This window comes from Castor canadensis, chromosome 17, assembly GCF_047511655.1.
Source record: "Castor canadensis chromosome 17, mCasCan1.hap1v2, whole genome shotgun sequence".
Lineage (NCBI taxonomy): Eukaryota > Metazoa > Chordata > Mammalia > Rodentia > Castoridae > Castor > Castor canadensis.
Window position 1 is genome coordinate 17916475 of NC_133402.1, and position 15008 is coordinate 17931482.

The window sequence follows — 15008 nt, forward strand, 5'->3', positions numbered from 1 at the left end:
GAGGTGGCGTACAGAGCTGAACAAACATGCCAGTGGTAGAGGGAGGCCTGGCAGTGCCAGGACAAGCAGAATCTGAAATCCATGAGCTCCTTCTCTATTTCCTGCACGTGACACTCATAAAATTGGCTACAAAAGAGCTATGTGGTGACCCTGGGCCTTTTACAGCCAACTTCTGGACAAGGGTTATGCAGAGGTCTGGGGCTAGGAGGGGACAGTGGTCCCGAGATATCTGGGAAACCTGGCACAGTGTCCAGAGTATAGGCACTCTGTTCTCGGTCACCCAGGTCTGCGCTCAGCTCTCCTCAGCAGAGGGTCCTCAGGATGGCATTTACTCCAGCATCTTTCCTGTGGGAGGTGGCACTCCTCTGCCATGACCCCACAGATCATGGTGCCATCTGTGCACTCTTGAGTTGTATTATGCTAAAAGTTGTACTATGCATTTAAAAACTAAACCACACTTTCTCCAAGTGAGGGTCAACTCTTACAGCCAGGACCAGTGCTTCCCACATGCTGTGGCAGAGTCTCCCTAGTCCCATTGCCACTGACCAGCTCCTGCACTTTCTCCTACAGTGCATGTGTGCGCGGTAACCACCTTTTAACTCTTTTTGACGCTCTCATAGCTCACTTGGGTGAACACGGGCCTGAGCCCCATAGGGTAGTGAATTTATTCTCCCCATAGATGGAGAGGATGGTGGGTTTATTCACACAGTAAATTTGAACCACCATCAAAAGCTAAATCTCATGTTTTAATTTATCCCAGACTGCTCTTTTCTGGTTGTGAACCATCCCTTTTCTGATTACTCCACTTTTTCCTCCCTTCCCTGGCACCTGGCTTTCTTCTCTCTTATAGAGAAAACAAAAAGCGCACTACTTTGGGAGATTTACCATGAATGTCACACATGTCACCAAGAAGATGCAAGGCCACAAGACTGTTGTCGGTTCACAAGCCAGGTGACCTGCTCCTCTCACCAGCTGTGAATCAAAAAGCTGAAATCAAAGTCTCAGCAAAATTACCACTTACTATATACCAGGGTCCCCAAGGTCATCAGAAGCCAGCTGAAATGGCAAATGTGAAACTTGACAATGGCAATGGCCCATTGTAGCGAGCATGAGCCTGAAGACTGCTGGGGAAACCTGTGTTCTGGTACGTGTTTTATAAGTTTTACTGTTTTTTTGTTTTGTTTTTAAAACTAGAAATAGACGCCAAGCTTTAGAAAAGGAAGAAATCCACCTAGAAATTGGGATTCCTAGCATCTCTTGAAAAGCCTTATGAAGCTGGGGTTGGTGGCATGGCACATGCCTATAATCCCACTACTAGGGAGGTGGAAGCAGGACGATTGAGAGCTCCAGGCCAGGCCGGGCTACATAGTGACCCCATTCCGAAGACAAAATAAAGAAGAAAAGCCATGTGGTACCCATTGACTGGAGTTGGGTGGTGGTGTCCTGTAGATGGGGCTGAGCACCCTAGTTCCACAGTACACCCTCACTCCCTGTAGCCTGCTTGGTCTGGAAACTATACCATGCGGTGTGGCAAAGATGCAGGATGATAGCCTGTTGTGGCTTATTGTGTAGTGAGATGCCCACACTCGCCTCCAAAATCCACGTGGGAGGTGGGGGAGGAGGAAGGGCACGGTGGGATAGTGACCTTCACCTATACACCCCAAAGCCTCCAGGCACCCCCAAGAAGGCTCTGCATCACCAGGCTACCTACTGCCCACGGTGCAGGAGACCCAGAAAAATGGCCACCACCTCCTCCCACCCCTGCGTGCTGGCCACTTTGTAAGGTGACTGCAGCATTTCCTATGGGGAAATGGGTCTATTTCTGTAGTGGGCTTGGGCCTGGTAACTGTCTGGCTGACAGGACATAAGCAGTCATGACCAAGCAGTCCACAGAAGCACCACATGTTGGAGCTTTTCCTCTATGCTCTGTGGCTGTCCTGAGACAGCTGTACTAGTCGGTAACACTGCCCAGTTGAGGCATTCAGACATTAGCCGGCCAGACATGGGAGGCCATCCTGGCCATCCACCTAGCCACTGTAAGTTCACTACAGAACTGGCCACCTATAGACCTGTGAGCAATAATAAAAGGAATGTGGTCTGAAGCCACCTCTTTCTGGGTGGCTGATTAGTACTGAGGGCTGATGAGCTGGCTTGCTATCTCTAAAGTTTGTTTGGGATCTCTCTGTAGTGGGCGCCGTCTGTAATCCTGACACCCATCCTACGGCTGGTGTTTCTTCTTAAGCCCGGAACGTATTTGATTTTCAAAAAGACAATCAAGGCCCCACACTAATGACTTCTTCCTCTCAGATGTTGCAGCTTGCCTGAAGACTGAGGATTCACTTACTTCTCTATAGCATCGATGGGCACACTGTTGTAAGAACCAAATATCAGGCAGCATGGCTGGTGATCTGATTGTGAGCAGATGGACCTGTGGCCAGCATTTCCCTGCACAGTGCACACCTCTTTCCCCGATGGCCAGAAAGCCCATGGTCACAAGTGCGCCTGCCTTAGCGAGTGTCCTGTGCAGGTGACTTCGATATGAAAGCAGCAGCAGTCGCTTCTGTCTGTCGGGCATTGTGCCTTTAACAGCCTCCTGGTTTCCTCCTGGGATGCGTCCTTCCCTATCCTCCTAGTCTCTGGGTGGATCTGACCTGTGTATCCCTGACCACAGAGGCTGCCAGCTGGTCCAGGGGACAGCTGGCTCTTGGACTGACCCTGGGACTATTAGGAAACATGCCTCCTCTTCTTCTGGGGTTGCAAAGCAGGTGAAAAGGAGCCTGGAGCTTCTGAGGCCAGCTCTGGGTCACAAGTGAAATGCCTGCCTGACCATGACCAGAGATCACTGTGGTTTTTGAAGCATTTCTGGGCCCAGAAAATCAGGGTCACCTGTGAGCTTGTTAGGAGTTAAAATGCTTATGCTCTATCCTATACCTACTGAGTCAGAGAGTCTGGGACTGGGGCCCAACAATCTGTTTTAATTGGCTTTGCAAGTAATTCTGATGAAGCTCAAGTTTGAAAACCATTGGACTAGAGAAAAACACAGCTCAATGATGAAGAAACATCTTCCCTGTGATAGTCTGAGCACCTGGATCCTGCCATGCCTGAGGCCGTACCTATAGTCCTGGACTTTGCAGGTCTGTGAGCAATTCATTACCCTTTGTTACTTGAACCTGTTTGAATTTTTGTCACCTGCTATTAATGAACATGGACTAGTATGTTATGAGACTTTGACATTGGTCTTTGTGCTGAAGGCTTTCCGACAGGAATGCTAACTTCGGGGTTGTCAGGGTATAATTCACTGACACTGAGGGTGTTACTCCATTTCTTCGGTTGGCAGCTTGTCTGAGAAAAGTGGTTTGGATTTATCACTCCTCAGGGACTCTGACAACCCAGACAGCAAACTTTCTGCATCATGCACGGAGGCTCTCTCCCTTTCCACAAGACAACAAGTCTCTGGAAGGAGACTATTTATTGGAAGGCTTTTGGACAGAGACTGGAGCAATACAGGATACACGGACCTTTCATTTGAACTAAGGACAATGACAGTGAGAAAGGGGAATGAAGCAATTGTGAAGTTGTGCCATATGCACATTTAATTGACACAAATTCAACTGTATGGGCTTAGCCAAAGAAAAAGGGGCAAAGGGAGAAATCACTCTTTAAAAAGGGCAGGAGATAGGTCACACTTCTGGGATGGCAGACGAGCTAATTTGGTCCAATCCTTCCCTAGAGCACAAGTAGAAAACCCGAACTAAATATTACAGAAGACTATTAGCCAGTCTCCAAAAAAAAGAAAAAATCTGTTTGAAGACACGGGGAGGGGATAGAGCTGTTAAAAATGACAGGGTCAGAGAGCAGGCAGGAGAGAGACCCAGAGAGGTGAATCCACCATGTGGCAGGCCTTCCCCTCAAGTGCTGTTGGTTGTGATCAGTGCTGCTGCCAAGCAGAGTTTGTGACAGACTCAAGGGTAACAGTCTGAACGAGGGTGACCTGGAAATAGCCAGGAGTGAAGGGTGTAGAGAGGTAAACAATGTGGGCAAGTCCAAATTACTACTGCCTGTGAACAACAATAACATAATAATGTCTATGGGGTTTACAACTTAGAGGGGATCAAAATTTATGGCCATGGCACTTAAATTGGGAGGGGAAGTAGATGGAGCTCCAGAGTTGTGAGGTCCTCCCTTAAAGTAGACTCTTAAGGAGTCAAGATTGCATGTTGCAATCTCTAGTAACCACTAAAAGAATAATAAAAGAATGTATCACTAACAAGCTAATAGAGAGGAAAAAAGAGGAATAATACAAGGAAATCAGTTCAAGAGAAGGAGAGAAAGAGGGACATAAAACAGGACAAATAAAAAGCAAGCAATTAAGATGGTAGATTTAAATTCAAATATATCAGCAATTACATTAAACATAAATGGTCTAAATGCTGCCATTAAAGCACACAGATTGTTAGAGGATTAAAATAAAACCAATTACATGTTGTTTACAAGATACAAACCTTAATATAAAGAAGCAGAAAGTCTGAAAGTAAAATAATGGAAAAAATATATACCAATGTAAACACTAACCAAGAGAAAGCTAAGTAGCTCTCGGCTAGACAAAGCAGCCTTGAAGGCAGAAAGCATTACAACAGTGGAGACAGAAAACATGTAATGCTAAAAGGTTCAATTCACAAGGAAGATATAAAAAGCCTAATTTTGCATGCATCAAAAACCACTGTTCCCACCCAAATACAGATCATAGTATGTGAGCAGCCCACCCTGGCTGTCTGCTGGAGGAGGGTGAGCAGTAGTTCTGCCCTCTCAAGGTGCCTCAGGATCCTTGTGCCTCTAGTGATGTGAGCATTTCTGCTCCCTTAGCATGGTACTGGGGCTTGAAAACACATTCCCCTACACCCAGTCCCTAAACAAAGCCAAATGCTTCCTGTGGGTTCAGCCAAGAAGCCATACTTTTCCCCACACTGGAGAAGACAAGGACTCCCCTGGGTGTACTGAGAGATGCTCTATCTGCCTGGTGTCATCTACACAGAGCTGTCTCTGATGCACTGAGTCATCATTTGGAGGGGTTGCTATGGATAACTTTGGTCCCTGGGCCCTTTGCTGTGTCTGGGAGACGTGTGGCTCCATTGTGTTCCCATTTCAATGAGGGGCGGGGAGGGCAGTGACAATGCCAGCGTTTTCAACTTTCCTGTTGGCTACTGAGCTCTGCAAATTTGGTTTCTGCAGGAGCCAAGTACATTTAATAGATAAAGGAGATGCTCCAAACCTGTTCAAAATGAGGCTTTTAACTCACTCAAACACTATCCTCCTTTAAAAGTACTGATGAGATGAATTGCTTTAGGAACCAAATACCAGGAGTGTTTGGCTATGCCAACCTCTGTAATTGCTAGAGCAAACTCTTGTCTTTATATGTGCTCATCCTTTTGGTTCAACTTCTCTGGAAAACCCCCACTAATACACTGGCAAAAGGTCAGCTCAGTCCTAGCAAGGAGGGTAAGAAAGTGAGGCCTTCCATGGCGGCACCCCACTGGGAGCACCCACCCTGATCAGGGTCCCCCAGTGCTTACTGGAGCTTGGTCTCTCCTGGTCTGGGAATGCAGCAGGAGGTTCTGGTTTGCTGGGAAGGAAGATCTCAGCACTGTCCTTCTGCTTAGCAGACAAATTCCTTTCCCTTTTATTACCTGTGGGTACCTATTCAGGTATTCATTTACTGTTTGCTCACTTATTCATTGGGCAAATATTTACTGAAGTGCTCTGGGCCGGCCTCCCTGAAGCTTGGGATCATGACAACAATGTGGATGACAAGATGGGTTCGCTGATAGCACAGTGTGCTCCACGCATTTTGATAAATAAATTACGTAGTCTAGCACATACATTGGTTTTCAATGTCTAACATTTCTGACTAGGGACAAGTCTTAATTGATGAATGGTGGTTGAACTGGTGATGTGATATACAAAGTGATGATGTGACCAAGGACATCTTGGAGACAAAGGAACCCAGATGCCTTTGCTCACAGTCCAGCTGGGGCAAAGGATGGCTGAATGGAGAGAGTGGGGCTTGGACTGAAGGGGCCGGTACCAGGAGCAAGGAGGGGCATGAAGCCTCCTGGAGGATGCAGATGGCAGGTGTGCAGGAGGTGACAGTGAAGAGGGTCCTTGCAGATGACCAGGTGTTAGCAAAGACTTAGTGGTTGGACAGGGTAGGGGAGCAGCTGGGGGCTGTCAGGGAGTGGAGTGGACAGTGAGGTACAGGCCTGCTGCAGAGGCTGACCATTTAACTTGGGTCCATGCTTTGGCATTTTTCTTTTTGCCCAGAGCCAGCTTTGGACCATGATCCTCTACATACAGCCTCCCACATAGCTGGGATGACAGGAATGAGCCACCACGCTCAGCTTATTGATAGAGACCAAGTCTTGCTTACATTTTGCCTGGGCTGGCCTCAAACCTCGATCCTCCAAATAGCTAAGATTATAGGTGTGTGCCACTGTTTTGAGCTCAGGTTGGTGTTTCTATGGGGAGACCACTGGTACACAGGAGTGACGGGGTGACTCCAGGTGCCAGGTGGCAGACAGTTCTTAAGTACATTTTCTCCCTGCAGTGCTGGGGATGAAACCCAGGGCTTCAGCATGCTAGGCAAGTGCCGTCACTATACCACTGAGCCATGCCCCAGCCTTTTAATCCACTTCTACATCTTAATGGATTTGGAAAAAATATGTAACCAGTGTGTCACACCCTTAGTTTCATTCTTGCTTAGAACAGTTCCAGAAATATGAAAGAAAAGAGCGACAAAGGGAGGGGAGAAGAGAGGGAAGGAGGCTGTTTTAAAGAATAAAATAGTGCAGGGGGCTATGGACATGTAAATGCCTGTAAAAAAAGAGGTGCACAGGTTTGAGTTTGGGGAAAGTGGTACAGGGCAGGTGGAGAAATGGGATGAAGACCTATACACTCGTGTTTTAAGTCTCCTCATTGTACACTAGGGAACAATGAACTCATTTAATGACACTGAATTGTGCTCTGAAAAATGGTTAAAATGGTCCCTTTTGTGTTATAGATATTTTATCAACATACATACACACACACACACACACACACACACACATACACTCTAAAGAGGGAGGCAGGAGAGGAGGCCAAGAGCAAGCCAGGTGCAAAAAAAATGCAAGTTAGCTGCTGGCTTTGAAGATGGAGGACTGAGCTAAGAAACGTGTGACCCTCGCTAGAGAAGGCCAGAATCCCTGGTCTTCCTGGCAGCCTCTAGAGGGAATGCAGCCTGCTGACACCCTGATTTTGTCCCAGTGAGACTTGCATTGTGCTACTAACCTACAGAACTATAGGGTAATCACCTCATGTTTTAAGTTACAGAGTTTGTAGTCATTTGTTATAGCAGCAACAGGAAACTGATACTCCCTGTCATAGGGGAGGACTCCAAGACAGTTCATGCAGCCAAGGCCACAGACTAGAAAGTGACAGAATGGGGATTTGACCAGAACTGCTTAACTCTGAGTCCAGCCCTTAGTCACTTGTTCCCTGGATACAGGCCCCTCCTCCATAAGACTGGCCAGGAGGCCTGAGTTGCCCATCAAGAATCTATACAGGGTACTTTCTAGGGTGTCAAAGCACCAACACCTGTGGCTCACCCCTCGGCCAGATCTGCATTTCCCTTCTCTTCGCCACCACACCCGTCCCCCAGGCCTATGTGCTTGCTATTCCCTGCCTAGAAGGCTATGCCAAGGTTTTCCTCATCATTCCTATCCTGGCTTCAGTGCCTCCTCTAGGAAGGCTTCCCTGACCTCTCCAGCCTTTATGGCCCAGTTGCTCCCCATCTCACCCCCACACCTGGTCTGCTATAATTAGCACAGCTTGTAAATCAGTTGCATCTCTCCTCCCCTGACTTCCTAACCTGGATTCCCCTTTCCTGGAAAAACAATATCTGCCTTTCAGAGACCATGGCTGTCTCTCATAATTTCATACTTTGGAAGGGAAATGAGGGGTTCCTTATTAGCTTTCCAGAGCCCAACTGTCACCTTGTAACTATACTGGCTTATTTATTTAGCCTGGCAGTCAAGGGCTCAGGCTCTGGATTCAGACTGGAGTTTTGATCCCAGTTCTGCCAGCTTCTGGCTGTGTGATCTTTAGCAAGTTACTTGACCACTTTGTGCTTCAGTTTCCCCATCTGTAAAACAAGTGCCATGGGAGTATTTTCTTTGGGGTTATGGTGAGGATTAGAGGGGGGACTCTAGGTAACATGTTTGGCACATGTTAACAAGAACTCAGTGAGGGTTGGCAATTATTCCATGTGTATTTATGTGTATATTCTGTGCTCCATACTGGAATGTGAGGCCACAGGAGAGGTACTGGACCTGTTTTGTCTCAGCACAGTGCCTGGGGCATAATGGGTACCCAGTAAATAAATGAACGAACAAACAGCCAGCACGTCCTGGCTCCTTCTGACTGCTCTTGTGCAAATGATCAAGATGAATTTGGAACTCCCATCCTGTGCTGGGTCTGTGTGACCTCACAAGAAGCCCGGCCTCCTCTGCTACTCAAGGAGGCTCAAGGAGTCAGCCCAAGGCTGCTCATGAAAGGGGACAGAGGAGGGGCAGTGGGGACAAGCACGGTAACCTCTGTGTGCCCTGACATCCTGGATAGCGCCTGCCCAAAGCAGACAGCATGGTGGTCCATGTGGGATCCACTGAGTGATCTAACTTCTCAAAATGCAAAATGTCAAGACATTCAAGTTCTCTCTTTCTATTCTAGGCTCCAGTGACACTCAGACTGTCTGGCATCACTTGTTCTTCTGTGGCCAGCCTATCTTCACACCTGCAAGTAAATGTCGTGCATGACTCCCCCCCACTTGCCTCTGGCACAGAAATACACTGACCCAGTCCTGGATGCTTGGTGCTCCAGTTGGTGGGTATGACCCCTTCCTGATGGAAAGTGACTTTCCAAGTGGCTCAGCTAAGATGTGACAGAGGGCAGGAGCTGCCTATGCCCTGGACTAGCAGAGTGTCCTAGGCCAGGGGAGAAAGACAACTGGGGTTGGTGAGACCAGTGTCATGGTGGCAACATGGGGCCCAGGGGGGCTTTGTAGAGGAGGCCACCTGGGAGCAGTGTCTTGGGGGAAAAGCAGGAACCAAGTATTAGATGCAGAGTGCGGAGAGGGACTGTGGGAGTCCAGGGACTGGGAGTTGGGGTGCAACACAAATAAGGATGTGGAGGTGAGAGAACATGGGAGAGAATGTGCTTGAGAGACAAATGTCATCTTCTCTGGAGACACCAGCCATTGTGTGTGGCTTTCCCAGGACTGCCTATTATGAGCTCAAGTGTGTCCCTTCAAGCCCAGACATTGACGTCCTAGCCCCCAGCTTCTCTGAAGGTGACTGTATTTGGAGGCAGGGTGGTACAGTTAAAATGAGGCCTTGAGGGTGGGTATAACCCCAAATGACTATTGTCCTTATGAGAAGGGGAGACAACTACACAGGCATACAGAGGAAGACCACTACCACACAAGCAGAAGATGGCCATCTACAAGCTAAGGATAGTTGTCTCAGAAGAAAGAGACCCTCAGTCTTGGACTTCCAGCCTCTAGGACTGGGAGACATTGAGTTTCTGTGATCTAAGCTGCCCATTCTGTGGAAATGGGTTTACAGCAGCCCCAACAAACCAACACATGGCTTGACGTCAATCATTTCCTCACTTCTCTCTCTTGACATTCACCTTGGTTCAGAACATGGCCTCTCTTAGCAGCACACATAATCTGACCACACACCGGGGATGGATAGAGAGGAGCAAGCAGAGACCAGGCCATTCAGAGTCAAAGGTTATGGTCCAGGACCGTTGCAAGCAAGTTCCATTCATTACTTGAGCCCTTCTCCCATTCTTGCGCCCTACTAATTCTGTTCAGCCTACTTTTCAGGCTCTTTTCTGGAAAACCTCCAGTGGAGAGGTGCTGCTCCTGCCTCCCCAGTTTCCTTCCTCTTCCTTTGGGTTCATCTGCACCACACTGCCAGTCCATATGGCTTGGTGCAGAGATCCACTCCCTCTAGTCCCACTGGCTGGACTGGGCTCATTAGCACCACAACGATTTGTTCTGAGACAGCATGTGACCCCTGGGGGGTTCCAATGTGGTTTTGAGAGCCAGGTTTGGGACTTTTGCTGGAGCTTCTGGGAAAGAAAAACTCACTTTCTGATCGGATCAACATCTTATATGAAGGCAATTGTGCCTCTGTACATTGGAGAGCCTGCCCAAGAACAGGATCAATGCAAAGGGAAGCAGAAGTAAGGGTAGAAAAGAAGAAGAGGGAAGAGGGGAGGGGTGACAGGAGGGAAGAGGAAAGAAAGTGAGAAGAGGAAATCAGAGAAGAAGAAGAAGGTGAGAAGAGGAAAGGAGAGGGAGGAGAGGAGTCCTACCATAGCTCTGGACTTCTCCATTATCTAAGCCAATTAACAGTTCTTTTACACAAGCCCCCTCCCCTGCACTGGACAACTAGCATGCAGATGCTGCTGAATTCCCTGTAATGCACAGGGCAGCCTCCACAAGTCTCTGCCAGAGAGTTACCATCTACAATTTCAGGGGCATCTGGAAGTCATTGGAAGACTTTGCCTCTTGTCAGCCCCAGAGACCTAACAGAGACACCTCCCTGGTCTGCGAGGTGATCTACTCAAAGCAGGATTCAAAGTGCTGCTGAAGTTTAAGCCCTACGACCAGATCTAAAGAAATGCTGGATAAGAAAGTGCTCACTTTTGGAAGCTGGGTTAAATTCCAGCACCACTAGGGTGTCCGGGCCCTGGGGAGGCTGTCCTTCTAGCTCCAGGTCCTTGGGAACATCCTCTGGTACTGAGTCCCCACTGGAAAGAAGGGGGTCATCTGTGGGATGGCCCATCGACACTTGGTCCTCAGGTTCAGGCTCAGGGAGGACGTCTTCTTCAATAGAATCATATTCATCACTAGAACAATCCTTTTGTTTCCTCTGAAGATTGATGCTGAGATCCAGGCTTTTCCTTAGCTCCTGCCAAAAGCCAAGAAGAGAGGTGAGACATGAGATAGGGTCCTTTGAGAAAAACTCATTTGAAAATAGATTATTTGAACCAAAATATGTTCTCACCAAAGTAACATTTACTAACATCTCAAACCATGTGTTGCAATTTGTTTGAAGATGAGATAACAAAGGGCAGGGAAAATGAGCAGCACTCTGGATGGAGGGGTATTTACAGCAGTAATTGTGATGTTTGTGTCCCTGTGATTTCTGTGTGAGAGAGTGGTTCTGGGGCTTGTTAACACGTGTTGTGGAGTCACACGCCCAGATTTTTCAACTGCGAGGGTCTGTGATGGGACCTGAGAATTTGCATTTCTAGCAAGAACCCTGCAGGTCTGGGGATCTCACTTTGAATATGAAATCCCAAAGGCCTTCAAATGACCCTGAAATTCTAGCTAAAACATCCAGCAGAGTTGGTGGAAACTGGCCTGCATAATGCATCATTTAAATGTCATAACATTTAGCACTCAACTATAACTGCCTGATCGTTTTTCATGTTTCCTTTGTCTCCATGAGATGGTAGGCTAAGCATTATGGTCTATATTTAGAGTGACTAGAAAATCTAATCACCTAAACCAAGGTACTTCTGAAATGGGAAAAAAGGGCCCTTTGACACTTCTTCTGCGACTGAAAGTATACAACTGACTCTCTAGCCAAACCAGTGTATTTGGTCACCTTCACTATAATACCCTGTAACCCTCATAGTACCCAAAACATCTCTGAGAAAAGAAGAAGTCATCAATGAAGGTTTGATGATGGCCAATAAACCTAATAGTAACGGCATGCTGAATAATGGCTCCCCAAAGATGCCTGTATCTTAATCCTAGGTAGCTGTGAGCCATCAATGGCTCAGGAAGAAGTAAGGAACATCATATAGAAAATTTTTATCATCATAAAGAAGTCATCCTAAACAGACTGATGGCAGAAGTATGGATAGTAAAGCTGGTGCCGGTGAGGGCTCCAGAAGTGAGGTACATGTAAGTGAAACTGCAGGGGAAGGGAATCCTGTCATGGAGTTGCAGACTCTCAGCTGAACTGTGCCCTAGAGTTAGTGGAACACAGAACTTGTAAATGATGAACTTGGACATTTAGCTCAGGAGATTTCCAAGAGAAGTGTTGAAAATGTGGCCTGGTTTCTTGTTGCCTGGAGTAGAATGCCCAAGAAAAGAGAGAGTGAGGAAAGATATGATAATAAGAATGAACCAGGGCTTAATGATTTGGGAAAATTAGGAGATTCACCACCAGGAAGAAGTATTCTGGAGAGAAAACCAAGAGTGAGGCTGAATCACCCTTGGCCAGTACCTTAGAAGATTCCGGGTGCCCAGGCATGTAGAGGGTCTTTGAGGAGATTAGACCTGTGACTCATGAATTCCCTCAGACATCTCTGCAGACACTGGGATACACATGGGCTGATCAGGAAAGCTTTGTGGAGGAGTCTCTTACCTAATGAAGCAAATCCTGGAGATATACATAGGAATCTCACATGGTTTTTGAGAATGTCAAACTGTCAGAAATACTGTCAGCTTGAACCAAATAGGAAAAGAAAAGGACAAAATGAAAAGAAGGCAGTCAGACTCCCTCAGTTCTATAGTCAGGAAAAAGGCAGATGGACTACTCATATGCAAACACATGCTAGCCTTCCCGCAACAGGAAGGAAGGCGCCAAGGGTGGCACTATGGGCCACAGGGGTGGAACCCAGAACCTCAGGATTATTCTGAGCCTTGAAACCTAATGACGGCTGCCCAGTTGGGATTGGAAGTGCTTGGGTTAGTGATTCCTTTTTTCCTTTCATGCTCTGACCCCCGCCTTTTTAATGGAAACATCTATACCTGTTGTCCTATGCCTGACCTACCATTGTATTTGGAAGCTGATAGCTTGTTTTCTAGTTTCACAGGGTGTGGATAGTTTTCCCCACAAGGGATTATACCCAAAGGCTCACTCATACGTAATGAGGATGATGAGATTTGGGAGTTTTGAGCTGTTGAAACTTAGTTATTATTTTGGATGTGTGTTGATCATGTAATGGGCTGAGATGTTTGGGAATCTTAAAATGGGATGAATGGATTTTGAATGTGGGATGGACAAAACTCATGGTCGGCCAGAAGGTGGACTGTCATAGATTGAATAAAAGTCCCCAAACATGTCTGCATCCTACTTGTCAGGACCTGTGAATACATGTACCTTTGCAGATGGGATTAAGATAAAATCTCAAGATGGGGGATTATCCCAGATTATCCATGAGGGTCCAAAATAATCACAATGGTACTCATAAAGCATTTGTAAAAGATCTGAGGATGGAAGCAGAGGTCAGCGAGGAGGGAGCTGCTACAAGGCTGGCTTTGAAGGTAGAGGAAGGGGTCAAGGAATGTTAGCAGCTCTAGAAGCTAGAAAGGCAAGGAGATGGGTTTTCCTCTAGAGCCTGCAGAAGCAGCACTTTGATTTGAGGACAGTGAAAACTGATTTTGGATTTCTTACGTCCAGAACTGTAAGTGAGTCACTGAGTTCATGGGAAGTTGTTACAGCAGCAATAGGACTAGTCTATCTCTCACAGCTCTCTCTCCTACCGCCCCGCCCCATACCAGTAACAGTGATAGTTACTAACTAGAATATAGCCTGGAACACTGTGGGCACTTGATATACTTACTGAATGACTGAGTGGGCCTGCCAACACTTGGCTGGTGGCTGGCAGCAGAGATGGATGCACCCACACACCTTGGAGGTTACATTAGCGATAGAAATATTACCTAGGTCCTTAACTCCTCTGAGCTACACTTCAGTACCCATCAGATGGGTTTCCCACTGCCTTCCTAACAGCCCAGCGTCATTATAACCATGGTGTGAGCTGGGGATGGTTCTGCCCCACCCCAGGAGACATTTGACACTGGCAGGAGACATTTTTTATCATACCTTGAGGACAAGGTGCTATTGACATCTAGTAGGTGGAAGACAGGGATGCTGTTAGACATTCTAGAATGCACCAGCAACCCCAGGACAAAGAAAGACTGGTCACAATGTCAACAGTGCTGAGGTGGAGAAGTCAGCCTTATGGCAAGTGCACATCCACTGACAGTTAAAAGGCTAAGATGAGGTCGTGTATAATTGAGTGCACTGAGAGACTCCATGCAGCCTTTCTGGTTGAGGTCATGGCTCATGTCTTCAAAGTCTAACTGGTGGCCAGTTAGAGGGCCAATAGATTTACTCTTTCTCCGCAGGGGAACACGAGTTCTTGGGGGCCCAGGGTTGAAGGGCAACTGCAGCAATGGTAGTCCTTTAAGCAGAATAATGCTCTGTGTGCCACTAGACATTCCACTCCTTCTCTCCTCATAACAACCCTCATAACAACCATGGGCAGATGGATAAAATGAGACAGCCTATTGGCTCCTGCCCTGGGTCTGAACCCTGGTTTTTTTTTTTTTTTTCCTTTTTCCCCTAATTTTATTTTTATTTATTTGTTTTTTATTTATTTTTATTTTATTCATATGTGCATACAATGTTTGGGTCATTTCTCCCCCTTGCCCCACCCCCTCCCTTACCATCCACCCTGTCCCCTTCCTCTCCCCCCCACCCCCTCCACACCCAGCAGGAACTATTTTGCCCTTATCTCTAATTTTGTTGAAGAGAGAGTATAAGCAATAATAGGAAGGACCAAGGGTTTTTGCTAGTTGAGATAAGGATAGCTATACAGGGAGTTGACTCACATTGATTTCCTGTTCCTATGTGTTACCTTCTAGGTTAATTCTTCTTGATCTAACCTTTTCTCTAGTTCCTGGTTCCCTTCTCCTATTGGCCTCAGTTGCTTTTAAGGTATCTGCTTTAGTTTCTCTGCGTTGAGGGCAACAAATGCTAATTTTTTAGGTGTCTCACCTATCCTCATATCTCCCTTGTGTGCTCTCGCTTTTATCTTGTGATCAAAGTCCAATCCCCTTGTTGTGTTTGCCCTTGATCTAATGTCCGCATATGAGGGAGAAC

General features: G+C 47.0%; 1 protein-coding gene across 8 annotated transcripts in view; it reads right to left on the bottom strand.

Moving 5' to 3' along the window:
- Katnip (katanin interacting protein) overlaps nucleotides 1–15008 on the bottom strand; it is a 160821-nt gene that overhangs the window by 64179 nt on the left and 81634 nt on the right. For 7 of the 8 annotated variants that reach the window (XM_020181975.2, XM_074059830.1, XM_074059832.1 and 4 more), the window contains one exon: nucleotides 10745–11012. In XM_020181975.2, the coding sequence (XP_020037564.2) occupies nucleotides 10745–11012 (268 nt within the window). Of the gene's footprint in view, nucleotides 1–5570; nucleotides 5685–10744; nucleotides 11013–15008 lie in introns of all 8 variants that reach the window. The other variant, XM_074059834.1, reaches the window with a different exon arrangement.